Source organism: Pangasianodon hypophthalmus, chromosome 6 (genome assembly GCF_027358585.1).
Source record: "Pangasianodon hypophthalmus isolate fPanHyp1 chromosome 6, fPanHyp1.pri, whole genome shotgun sequence".
Classification (NCBI taxonomy): Eukaryota; Metazoa; Chordata; class Actinopteri; order Siluriformes; family Pangasiidae; genus Pangasianodon; species Pangasianodon hypophthalmus.
The window spans coordinates 2,974,231-2,987,508 of record NC_069715.1 but is presented as its reverse complement, the minus strand read 5'-3'; the positions used below and the strand labels follow the sequence as shown (position 1 = coordinate 2,987,508).

At 40.7% G+C, this 13,278-nt stretch overlaps 1 protein-coding gene across 1 annotated transcript in view; it reads left to right on the top strand.

The window, feature by feature from the left end:
* The first annotated feature begins 1,595 nt into the window (after positions 1–1,595).
* pepd (peptidase D) overlaps positions 1,596–13,278 on the top strand; it is a 61,343-nt gene continuing 49,660 nt past the window's right edge. The window contains exons 1-4 of the mRNA XM_034305155.2: positions 1,596–1,751; positions 4,919–5,105; positions 7,269–7,396; positions 8,899–8,962. Coding sequence (XP_034161046.1) covers positions 1,735–1,751; positions 4,919–5,105; positions 7,269–7,396; positions 8,899–8,962 — 396 coding nt within the window. The 5' untranslated portion in view covers positions 1,596–1,734. The remainder of the gene's footprint in view (positions 1,752–4,918; positions 5,106–7,268; positions 7,397–8,898; positions 8,963–13,278) is intronic.

Genomic DNA, 13,278 nt, shown 5'->3' with positions numbered 1-13,278 from the left:
TACTGATGTACTGAATCACTGGAAATCTCCACATCTGACTCAATGAGACACTGACTCAATTTTATTCCTACAGCAATCTGTCTTACTCTTGTTACTGAGAAACCACAAAGCGTAAAGTTACAGCTTTACCTCTGACATCACTGACACTAGAGACTCCTTCCATAAATCCTTACAACAATACTTATCAACAATCTCAACAATTATATATTTGTCTCTTTTAAATAACAGTGCATTTTTAATCCATTTATTATCAGGCTTAGATTATGTGGACAGTCTGTGTGAAAGAGTTGTTACTATAGAAACGATAACCTGTGATTTGTAGCTACATGATTGTCAGAGCTGCTGTTATAGAAAATTAATCAACATCTTCTGACCAGTCAGAATCAAGAATTCGACAAAGCTGTGGTATAATTCTAGCGATTCAAATGTTATACTTCTCTCAATGACTTGGATGTATTTGGTGAGAAATTTTATGCAACATTCACGAAACTAGTTAGTTCCTGTTCTCACTTATGTTATATTCAAACAGCTAAACAGTCGCTCCCTCTCCAGCCTCTCTTTTTCCTCTCTCTAAAAGTTAATAAGACAAAAACAATGCAGCTTGTGATGTTACAGAAAAAAACGCAAAGTCTAGACTCCTCTGTCCTGATGATGTCGAAATATCTCCTTACAGAAAACTTCACATTAATGATTGTATGTTTTTTCTTTTCGTAAAATAACAATACTTAAACATATATATATATATATATATATATATATATATATATATATATATGTATATATATATGTATATATATATATGGTTATTATTAGTCTTAGATTACAAGTCCCTATTCATGAGATGTCGTTATAAACAATAACATTTCTGTAATAGAAAGGAGCAAGATAACATAAACCAGTGATTTGCATAAGACACAAAAGCTTTTTATTTTCAAAAGAGAGAAAAAAAAAGAGAGGCTGGTGAAGGATTGACTGTTTATAGCTGCAATAACGTAAGTGATAACAAGCACTAACTTGTTTCCCAGATGTTCCACAACACTAAACAAATGGATATAAATTTAATAAATGAAAAATTGTAATCAGTGGTAAATTGCTGTCGTGTATGAGGAATACAACACTCTCGGGCACGCTGTTATTATCAGGAACTGAAATAAGCATGCGTTGTTCTTTATGAATCCTTCTTTATGAATCCTTAAGAGATTAAATTTAAGAGATTTTATTTCTAATTGAACTTGGGTGAACAATCTAAGTACTTCATCCTTCACCAGAGGTTTTTTTTAACCTATTATTATTATTATTAATATTATTTTTACTTTCACTTTTACTTTTGAGTATTTTTACTAGCTGATTAAATGTCAGTGTCTGTATGAAGTGAACTACATCCTGCATGCATCCTCATGTTTATTAAGGTTTTCTGGATTCTGTTTATTAGCTAGAAAAAGACGCTAAGTTAGGCGCACGATGATGACGTCGAGGCGCGTACCCGCGTTCAAACCGTGATTGTTTTTAATTTTATTGCCCTGGGGATGAGTTAATGTTCTAACCAGTGGTTCTGAAAGTACTGAATAGTACTGAGTACCAGAGAGTGTTCAGGAAACAGAAGAACAAGAAGAAGAAAAGGGAGAAGGAAGAGGAGGAGGAGGAGTTCTCTGGTAAAACGGAAACACATACACACAGGCAGCCTGCGCGTGCCAGCTGACTCAGTCACGTGACTCCCTGGTCAGGCTGATCAACATGGCTGCAGCAGAAGGGTAAGGCTTCTCTCCTGCACTCTTTCTAACCTGTTTTCTCTTCTTCATGTAAGGATATTTCATTTCCCCGTGTTTTTGTTTGTAGTAAATGATCGCAAGTGGACGTTTCCAGGATGTTAGTTAATCCCTGTGCGTTTCTGATGAAAGTTTTCCTGGGTGTCAAGAAAGTTGACTTGAAATCATATTAAAAATTCACTTATGCATTATGCATGTTTTGTGAAGAATGTACAAACTTCCTGTGCCCCCTTTGGCATGGATTTTGCTGGTATTTTGCTTTGGGTGAATTTGTTTTGCAAGAATTCAAATTTGAATCCTTAATCTCCAAAAAAAAAAAAAAAAACCACACACACACAATCTCATTTATTTCCAAAACTCCTTTCTCTAATATTGCTGAACCATGAATTTTTTTTTTTTGCTTCCTGAAGTTGTTTTTCTCACTCCTTGCTCTTGCTCTTTGGCTGTTCAAAGTTCGTGCCTTGATGACTCTGAGATAACATGCAGTGATTTAATCTTTAGCCTGTGCTTCATCGTGATATGGCCGTTTATGAGCCTTGAAGTAACACAGACACTGATAAGTCTAAAATGTCCTCTAAATGCTATAAAAGATACGATAATGCCCGCAATAAAACATCAGCACTTTCGCAGTGCTCTGTGTCCAATGCCGAGCTCTGATTTGGCTCTTCGTGTCATGACGGTGTTTAATCGATGAGTTAAAGCAGAAAAATGACCCTAAAGTGCTGTATTTACTGCATGGATTACAGCTTTACAGATGGACATCATCTCCATAATCGAGCTCTGATTATAGTATAAAACATTAACGAGCGCTGTAAGCAGAGCTGGTCTCGGATCAGTTAAAAGAAAACCTCACCAAGCGCCTGACGCAGTTCACGCTCCGTTTCTGAGATCCTGAAAAAAAGGAATATTTTTAAAAAGATGTACGTGATTAGGAACACACACCCGAGCAGAAGGTTCACGAGCTTTCTTTGTGAGCTTCTCTTCCCTTTTTCTCACGTCAACATTTTCTTTACCACAGAATTACAGCAGTGAAGCAGGAACATGTTCGTGTTTTGATTAGTTTATCAGGACTTTTTTTTTTTTTATCATCACAGAGCGGTGGCCCAGTTTGCTAACTTAGCATCTTTTGTAATAGTGCTGTAATCAGACTTTTTGATAGATACGTGCAAACGTGCACATGTTTCTGTAAAGAAAACTGATTGCTAAAGGAATAATTTGGCAAAAATATGTCTACTTGCATCAAATCGAATTAATTGTCCACAACACAAGGAGATTTGGGCGGCTGGGGCATAATGTAATATATCATAATATTATATAATATGGAAAGAATAAAACACTCGGTGTTGTGCTGTTCTAGGAAACTAATCAGTCATGAAGCGGAGTTACTCTTAGCACCACAGCATTGATTATTTTTCTCTATCAGCACATCCTGAAGTGTTTTATTCCTCTTATATCACAGCAGTTTCCCAGTTATTACAATTTGTTTATTTATTAAAGAATTACACTGTACATTTTATCCATTTCCAGTTACATTTAATGTTGTGGAATGTCTACAAAACAAAGCGTTTCCCAAATGGACCCTGCAAAGTGGGGTGGTTTGCTTTACAGATAGGTTCATGTCGGGTTTAAACGTATTATTGTCCTATAACGATACGCTCTATTGTGGTGTGATTTATTCCTTATGAATTGTCCGAATGTAATATATAATTAGGTATCATCATACTTTCATACTTTCATACAGTCATACTTTTAGTCCAAGACTAAATGTTAAGATGTAGAAGCAGATGTTAAACATAAAACGTTGCAGATGGACTACACTTTGAATAAAGGCACAACTGAAAATGTAGTTTTTTTCACTGTGCTAGTCATTTACCACACGTAACAGTCAACAGCAGGTATCTAATAAAGGTAAAGTATTAAATATAAGAAAGTAAATAAAATCACTGCACAGAGAGGATTAGTGAGATAATAATATCATGAATAAGTGGTACAGTGAAGCTGGAGATCGGTAGTGTGTTTACACTGCAGTCAGAATAGTGATAATGAATAATAAGAGTTCTGAATTCATATATTCATGAGAGCTTTGTACGAGTGATTAGGGCTCTGAATCTGATCTCCACTCAGGCATCATTTCTTTTACCTCCGCTTTATGGACACGTACTCACACACCCATGTGCATGTACCTGGACTTCTGTCATGTCATTCATTATAACAACACACACATCATACACACACATCACACAGACCAAATCAGGACATTTATGTGTAATACCTAATAACATTAAGAAGAAGAAGAAGGAGAAGAAGAATATCTAATAATAATAATCTAATAATATCTAATAATATGGCTCCCTGTCAGGTTTCGTGTAGATTTTAAAATACTTATGCTTACATACAAGGCTAGACTATGCATATATACAAGCCATGGTTTGCCTCCCCAGTATTTGGCTGAGCTTTTAACCCATTACACCCCAAAACGTGATCTTCACTCCTCCAAATCTCGTCTTTTAACTGTCCCTCAGACTCGTTTGCGTATTATGGATGATAGGGTGTTTTCTTCTTCTGCTCCAAGACTGTGGAACTCACTACCATCTGATCCTAGAGAAGCCCAGTGCTTAAGTGTATTTAAATCTTCTCTTAAAACTTTTCTTTAGGATTGCTTTTACTTGGTTACTTTGTTTTGTTTTTTATTTTTTGTTATTTAATTATTATTATTACTATTATTGTTATTAATAAGTGAATTGTTTTTTATTATTAACTGTTTTTTGATGCATGTATATATACTCTTATGTAAAGTACCTTGAGAGGCCTTTTTTAAAGGCTCTATATAAAATATTATTATTATTATTATTATTATTATTATTATTATTATTATATCAGATGCACTTGCATATTGCAATGTGTCTTCTATACAAAGATGTTTATTGTTATTGTCTCTGCATTGTTGTGCACCTTGTGTCTTACGTGCTTTGTGCGTCTTTGAAATTTGTGATATTTGAACAGCTCAGGAACCCGCAATTAGGAATTTCCCTGCAAGAATTATACACTGTGTAGCACTTTGTATGTGACAAATAAAGACTTGAAAGACTATGACAGTGATGTGTGTGTGTAATTGTGATGTGTGTGTGTGTGTGTGTGTGTGTGTGTTGCAGGAAGGCAGTGTACTGGTTGGGGAAGGACACTCTCAGAGTGTCGGCTGCGCTGTTCACAGAGAACCGGCGTCGTCTTTGTGTGGCTCTGAAGGCCAAAGACACGCTGCAGCCCAAATCTGTGGTTCTGCTGCAGGGAGGAGAACAGAAACAGAGATACTGCACCGACACGGACGAGATTTTCAGACAGGTGACGTAAAAACACTCTGAAATTTCTCTGGTTTATAATCAGGTGACACCCAGAACAGCCTGGGCTCCATTTTTGAGTTTTTTTCAGAAAATCTGGCCATGCTCATCAGCCTTTAGATGATTATCGCTTGATTTCGTTTTTTTTAATTTAATTTTTGTGATTTAAAGCAATAGTTTAGCATAAAGTAGATTTCTCACCTAATCCAAACTGATCCCTCAAGACATGTTTGGTGTCTCTCTACAAGGCTAATGTTGCTAACAAGTAGTGGAAGCTTATAGCCTCCAGTTTAGCATCATGCGTGACTAAATCATTACACTTTTGCGCCTCATCAGTCGGCTTTATGAACTCTGTATGACACGCTGTTATCTGTAAACATGGACAAAAGGACGTCGCAGAGATAAAAACAGTCGTAGAGCCATCATTTGCTTCCTCAGCGTCAGACTCAGGTAGGAGGCGTGGCCTAAAGTTCAAATGGCGTTCTTGGTTGGTGGCTGTAAGCTTGACACATTGGCTATACTAACCTTGTAGCTTTGAGTTAAAAAAGGAAATGTTTTGATGCTGAACAATTCTCGACTTATTGAATTTGAATTAAAGTGTGTGTGTCTGTGTCTGTGTCTGTGTCTGTGTGTGTGTGTGTGTGTGTGGTGAATTCTGAGCAGCATGCGTTCAATACTAATTTCCTTGTAAATCAACATTCTCTTTCTTTCATGTGTTGAATTCCTCATTACGTAAACTGGCCTTCGCTGGTTTAATTACGAATTCGTCGGTGATCTGTGAAGAGCGGCGTGTTTTTCACTGAGGAAATGAGAGAACGCAGACTCAAGGCCGCGAGCCTCATCACACGAGTGCACTTAGGGAACACTCTCCGCTTTGTTTGCGTAATTGCTTATGAAACATTAACAGTGGGAGAGAACTCTGGGACGGTGTGTTTTCTTTATCTGAGATCCGGACTGCTGATGTGAGCTCGTATTTCTGATTAAGATCGCCATAAACAGGACGGATATCTGATCCTGTGCACCTGCGCTGACGTTGGTTTTATTAAATCAGGGCTCTGAGGTTCATCTGGGGTCTGAAGTCGATCTGTGTGTGGTTATTAGATTACGCTGAAAAAGCAGTAATAATAAACAGAAGACTATTTTCATCAGTGTTTTTCGTTAGCTTTGTATATCCTAGTGGGTTGAGTAAATAAATTAACTAACATAAATTAATACCACAGTGCTGTTCTCAATTCTGATTGGTCAGAAGACTAACTGTACTAGATGTGTACATCTCTGCTACTTTATTCCAAACTTTATTTTTCTTCATGATGTCTCTATACACATTTAATGAGAGGGCGTATATGACAAGATGAAACCACGATTATACATTTTTCTTCCTTTTTTTTATTGCATCAGACAGTAAATGGGAACTAACTACAGGTAACTAAAGTTGTGAGTGGGGAACTGAAGAAATGTCGGACCGCACGTGCCATAGGATTGATCCGAGGCATCATTAAAGCCAATCGTTTGGATTTCAATTGAGGAAAATAGCAATTCAATAGTCACACTGTCACACATTTTGTCATCTGAGTCAAAGTTTATCTAAATAAAATTTAATTAGAAGAATTAAATGTTAGGAATACAATCCTGCAACAAGAAGAGAAAACAAACCAAATGGCCACATTGAGCAGAAATAGCTTTCTCAGAGATCGGGTAAAGATAGTGCATGCTTACGTTTATTCATTTTGCAGACGCTTTGAGCTGAGCATTGAGCTGAAGGTTAAGAGCTGAGCTTGAAACCGTAAACTCATTAACCTTCTGATCAGTAGCAGAGAACCTTAACCACTGAGCCTCCATTTTAGGTTAGAATGAAGACATTGAGAAGACTTGGATCTGAAAGCCGTTTAGAGGATATTAAAGAGGCTAAAGAGGCAGTTATAAATTGATATCATCTACATTTTTTACTGAATGAGCATCTGTGTAACGTAACACATTAAGTGGCTCGTCAGTATGATTGTTTTTTTGTGTCTGTTTTTGTTGTTATGCAAATGTTTGCACTCAGACCTGTTGATCCTGAATCATAAAAAGATGTGAAAGGGCTGCTCTGTGACAGGCGACCTGTTGGACGGTCATGTGGTGTGTGTGTCACAGTGGTGTGTGACTCTTTTCTTGTTCCATCCTACAGGAATCGTTCTTCCACTGGACGTTCGGAGTGACTGAGGCTGACTGCTATGGCGCCATCGACGTCGACTCGGGCAGATCCATCCTCTTCGTGCCCAAACTGCCCGAAAGCTATGCTACCTGGATGGGAAAGTGAGTCACACTGCGGCTTTTCACTAAAACACACACGCACACACACACACACACACACACACACACACATTGACAGTCCCAATATTTTAAAACCCTCTCGATGATTTCACCTGTTTAGCTTTATTTTAATCTTCAGATTATTTTATAAACTCTGATGCCTTTTTCAGTTCTGGAGCGTCGCTCTACATGATTTGCATATGTTTGGAAAACATTTCAGTAACAGAGGTACCAACATGTACGGTTCAGCTGTAGCCTCTAGACTTTTTTGACCTGTTGCTACAGCAACACAGGAAACCCGTGATAATTACGCTAAAGCAGCGATCAGAAGAGTCACCTGACGGAAAAGTTGATTCACCGAATGGGAAAGGACGTGAAACGTGAAATTCGCATTTGCAGTTACTTTCGCTTTGCATCCACTTTATCTTGGTGAACTTTGTGAAACCAAACCATAGAAACCAAAATATGAGCATTTTGCATTTCTGTGTGGATAAATTCAGCTTTACTGGGATACTCTCTCACGTCCTGAATTATACTAGTACAGTTTAGTCTAGGGATGCATCGATACTGATATCAGACTGATAGCGTGTTCTTTTACTCGTACTTGTAAGAAATGCTCTTATAACTTGAGATAATACATGACATAAGCCTGGTGTGAGTGAAAATATCAAGACGAGGAGCTACGGCCTTCAATACCAGGTAACCTGACAGTACTCAAACAGTATCTTCAACAGAGAGAGTGAGGACGGCCGACCTGAGAGCGCAGAGCAGTATCGGAGAGCGTGCTCATTAAAATCGCGTACACGCGGAGGTATTGACGAGACTGTCGTGTTTGTGAGAGCAGTTCACTTCGGCGAGCACTGAGCCATGAAGACATGAACACTTGGTCAGGGTCTGCAGTTTGCTCGCATTTCACGATACCTTGTGCAAATTTTTACTGATCACACTCGCTCGTACTGCTCTGTGTATCACACTGTTTAAACACTAAAAAATATCAAACGTATCATAGTGAGGTCATTGCTAGCAATGCAACAGAAACAGAACTAAATAAAATGTTCCATGGCATCACTGATTGGTTAATGCTAAGTAGGTTATTAATTTTGGAAGGAAAAAAAAAAACATGCAGTTGTACTGGTATTGACATCAGTGCATCTCTAGGTGAGTTTGGCGAGAGAGGAGGTGATGTGAGGTAACCCTGCTGGAAGTGTTTTTGAAGTTGAAGAGCAGGAGATTAAGTAATGGACAGGTTGAGGTTTGTTGCTGGAGGGCGAGTATTTCAAGTCCATCAGTATTTAAACTGTTGCATCTGTGAAATAACTCGCTTTAATTCGACTCGCCCGGCTTTATCCTGATTCCACCTGAGCAGCTGCTGGGTGTTCTTCTCCTCCCTGAACCTCACTCTGTAAACGGCAGAGCTAGCTATTGCAGAAACCCCAAGACCTGACAGTGCAATTTGGGACACGTTTCATCATATTGTCATGTTGTCTATGTGTGTGTTTCAACAGGATCCACCCACCTGAACACTTCAAGGAGAAGTACGCAATGGATGAAGTGCACTACACCTGTGATGTGAGTGAGACAGTGTTTTTATCCAAACATTACTACATGAAGGTTTCTTCTTCCCTGGTCTGACCTGAAGGTTCTGACTGGACTAATCAGCATTCATCAGCGCTACACCGTGGTAGAGGAAGTGGGCAGGGCGGCCATGTTGGAGATTACGACTTCCCAAATGATCCGAGTCACTTCAGCATAAATTATTTGTCTGAAGTACTCCTGGAGATATTAGCGTGAAATGAAAAGTTTTTATAAATTTAATCAGTACCATCTTTTAGGAACGTTTGTCATGAAGAGACAAAGACTCCATCTTGAAAATGTCACCACACACCAACGTTTATACACTTTTCTTCATTAATTGTCATGGATCTGTTTATTATGAGTCCCTGTGAATGAGCTGTTGCTATAGAAACGATAACGTATGAGAACGAGCGCATTAATATAAACCTTCACTACAGTCAGAGCTGCTGTTATAGAAAACTAATCAACACCTTCTGACCAATCACAATCCAGAATTCAACAGCGAAAGAAACTTCATGACCTTTATGACGTAAAGGTGAACTTTTTGCCCAAACCAGAAAAAATAAAAAAATAAAAGTGTCACAAAGAGGAAAGTGTGCCTGAGTGTGTCAGAGCGATCCCGCTGCGTGACCTCTGTCTGACTGAAAGACAATCCCGTGACCTCGGGTCCTGAGAGTACAGAGCGTGAATGTTAATGAAGACTCGGCTGTTAGGATCGCAGTGACAGGAAGTCGGAACTCTGTCACTTCCTCAGGATGAGTGTTCAGCCTATACGCTGGGGGCAGGTCACTGCATGAGCTGTCATAAACACACACACACACACACACACACAGATACGCAGCATTTTATGTGCCTCTTCCTCAGCTCATGGGCTCACACGCTCGCCACGCCTCGTCACACGCACGCCACTCCTCCTCACACGCTCGCCACGCCTCCTCACACGCTCGCCACTCCTCCTCACACGCACGCCACTCCTCCTCACACGTACGCCACGCCTCCTCACATGCACGCCACTCCTCCTCACACGCACGCCACTCCTCCTCACACGCTCGCCACGCCTCGTCACACGCACGCCACTTTTCCTCACACGCACGCCACTCCTCCTCACACGCACGCCACTCCTCCTCACACATACGCCACGCCTCCTCACACGCACGCCACGCCTCCTCACACGCACGCCACGCCTCCTCACACTCACGCCACTCCTCCTCACACGCTCGCCACTCCTCCTCACACGCACGCCACGCCTCCTCACACGCTCGCCACGCCTCCTCACACGCACGCCACTCCTCCTCACACGCACGCCACTCCTCCTCACACGCACGCCACGCCTCGTCACACGCACGCCACGCCTCGTCACACGCACGCCACACTCCGTCACACACACGCCACACTCCGTCACACACACGCCACACCTCCTCACACACCTCCTCACACGCACGCCACACTCCGTCACACGCACACTACACCTCCTCACGCCTTCCTCACACGCACACCACACTACGTCACACGCACACTACACCTCCTCACATGCACACCACACTCCGTCACACACACACCACGCCTCCTCACGCCTTCCTCACACGCACCCAACACCGTATTTCACATGCAGTCCATGTTTTATTGTATTAATGCAATGTTTTTATCACACACATCATGTTTTCTGTACACATGAGGTTAATCTGTCACGTTTCACATTATCACGCCATATTAAGTTTTATGACGCATGTACGTGTTCATGCTATATTTCCTTCACTACGTACACACTGTGGTGTTAAACAATGTGTTGTGATGTAGTTGATGCTCTCACACTGTCTGTACTAAAAGCACTTCTGGAGGAATCTTCAGATTGCGAGATGTTTTATAGAGAGAACAGATGAAGCTGCTCGGTGTTTGACCTGTGTGTCCTGCTCTCCAGCTGGCAGCAGGTCACGCTGTGTGTTCACGCTCTGTGTTGTGTGTGTGTGTGTGTGTGAGAGAGAATGAATGGACGGGGCTCCTGCTGTGCTGTAGCGTTTCTGATCTGTGCTCGAGCCACCACGCTGCACCGTGTGATCAATACAGCTGCTGTGTGAATGTAAATCAGCTCTGTGTGTGTGTGTGTGTGTGTGTGTGTGTGTGTGTGTGTGTGTGTGTGTGTGTGTGTGTGTGTGTCTAGCAGATGTATTTCTCTCTTTGTCTGTCTTTCTTTCCGTCTTTGTCTCTGTCACTTTTTCGCCTAGCTCTTTGTATCTCTTTATCTCTCTGTCTTTCTCTCTTTACCTGTCTCTCTTCCTAGCACTCTTTCTCTCTTTGTCTGTCTGTCTAGCTCTCTGTCTTTCTCTCTTCATGTTTGCCCATATGTCTTTATCTCTTTATCTGTCTCTCTGTTTGGCACTCTGTCTTCCTTTCTGTCTAGCTCTCTTTTTGTCTTTATCTGACTGTGTCTTTCTCTACCACTTTATCTTTTTTCTGTCTAGCAATCTGTCTATCTCTGTCTACACACTCTATCTTTCTTTCTGTCTAGCACTTTTTTTGTCTTTGTCTGTCTAGCACTCTGTCTTTCTCTCAGTCTATGCGCTCTAGCTTTCTTTCTGTTCAGCACTCATTGTCTTTATCTGTCTGTCTTGGTTTTCCACTCTGAGAGGCAGAAAGGCACGCTCTCCCTCTTTCTTTTTCTCTGTCTGCCTGTGTGTCTCTCTTGTTCTTCCTGCTTGTCAGTTTCTTTTTGTCTGTGTTCCTCTCGGATTGTCTAGCTGTCTGTCTGTCTGTCTCTCTGAGCATCTATCTGTCTCTCTCTCTCTCTCATTCACTTTGTGCCTGTCTGTCTTTCTCAGTCTGTGTGGTCTCAGTCTGTCCATCTCTTTCTCTGTCTGTTGTGTGTCTCTCTCTTTCTGTCTCTACATTTCGTTGCTCTATGCCGTGGTGTATGATGTGTGGAAACTCGAGCTGGGATCGCGTCCTGTCTTCACTGTCTCACTTGGCTGACTGTCTCACTGCGCTATGATGAGTTCAGACTGATGATCTCTCCATTTCACTCGTACTCGAGCGTAACGGTGACCAGCGCTCTTTTATTCCTCTCCTTCTTCACGATGTTAATGTCCCCCTGACCTTCTGTATTTTTAGCAGAGCTCTGCATAACTCATCTGGCTCATTAATATTATTATTATTATTTTTATTATTATTCTCTCAGGGCTTAATAAAGCTGACTTTTTTAAATATCCTGTCGTCTATGCGAGCCTGCCTGCACTCCTTCTCTTTCAATCTGCCTCTCTGACGCTTGTATTGTTCATCACATTTTCCAACTGATGAATGCACTTATTTATTCCAACGTCAGAGTCCTGAGCATCGGCCGATGTTTTATCCTGGCGTCCTGTGATGTTACCATGACAACAAAGTAGATATTCAGTTGAACAAAGAGAAAGGATTTCTTCACTTCTGTGTAAAAATATGTCTTCATGTGTGAACTAGAAAAAGAGTCTGACTCCGTCTTCTCCTATAAACTCACAATTAACGGTGGACCATAGGACTATGCATCATAAAATATAGGGTTGCTAACAAACTGATTATTGTTTATTAATGCGCTCGCTCGAATACGTTATCGTTTCTATGGTAACAGCTCATTCACAGGGACTTGTACTGCGGATACTCCACATAAACGGATTTAAAAAATTGCTGATGTGATGAAGTTTGTTTATAGCTGCTATAATATAACTATATGCTAAGCTATATGCTATAATATGACGACAGGAACTAACTTATTATGCTAAATGTAACTAGAAATAGACAAAAAGTATAACGTGCTGTTATTAATATTATTATTAATAATAAAAAAACATTGGTAGTGTTTGGCAGATTGCTGTGGTATGAGAGGAATAAAACACTTAGGGATGGTGTTACAGGAAAATAATCAACTTCAGGATGGTTTGATTTTTTTTCCTGTAACTGCGCAGCACTGAGTGGTTTATTCTGCACAGAGAGTCCTTTTGGCAGAAAGTGTTGTATCTCTCTAGTTCAAATGTGTGTGAGAGAAACTTTAGTCAAACAGATCATCTGAGGAGGCAGCCAGAGAACCAGGTGACCAGTCAGACAACACACACACACACACACACACACACACACACACACACGTTGTCTAATCCCTTCTCTATCTCACACTTTTTCTCCCTGTTATGCTGTCTTATGCCCCCCCGCCGTGTGTGTGTGTGTGTGTGTGTGTGTGTGTGTTACCCACCGGGAGTTGCGAAAGTTGATTTGATAATTAAAGTTTATTTGGAGTGAGTGTGCAGTGTGTTCATTAACACGCCAGTCTGTTCTTTTTAACGTCTGTT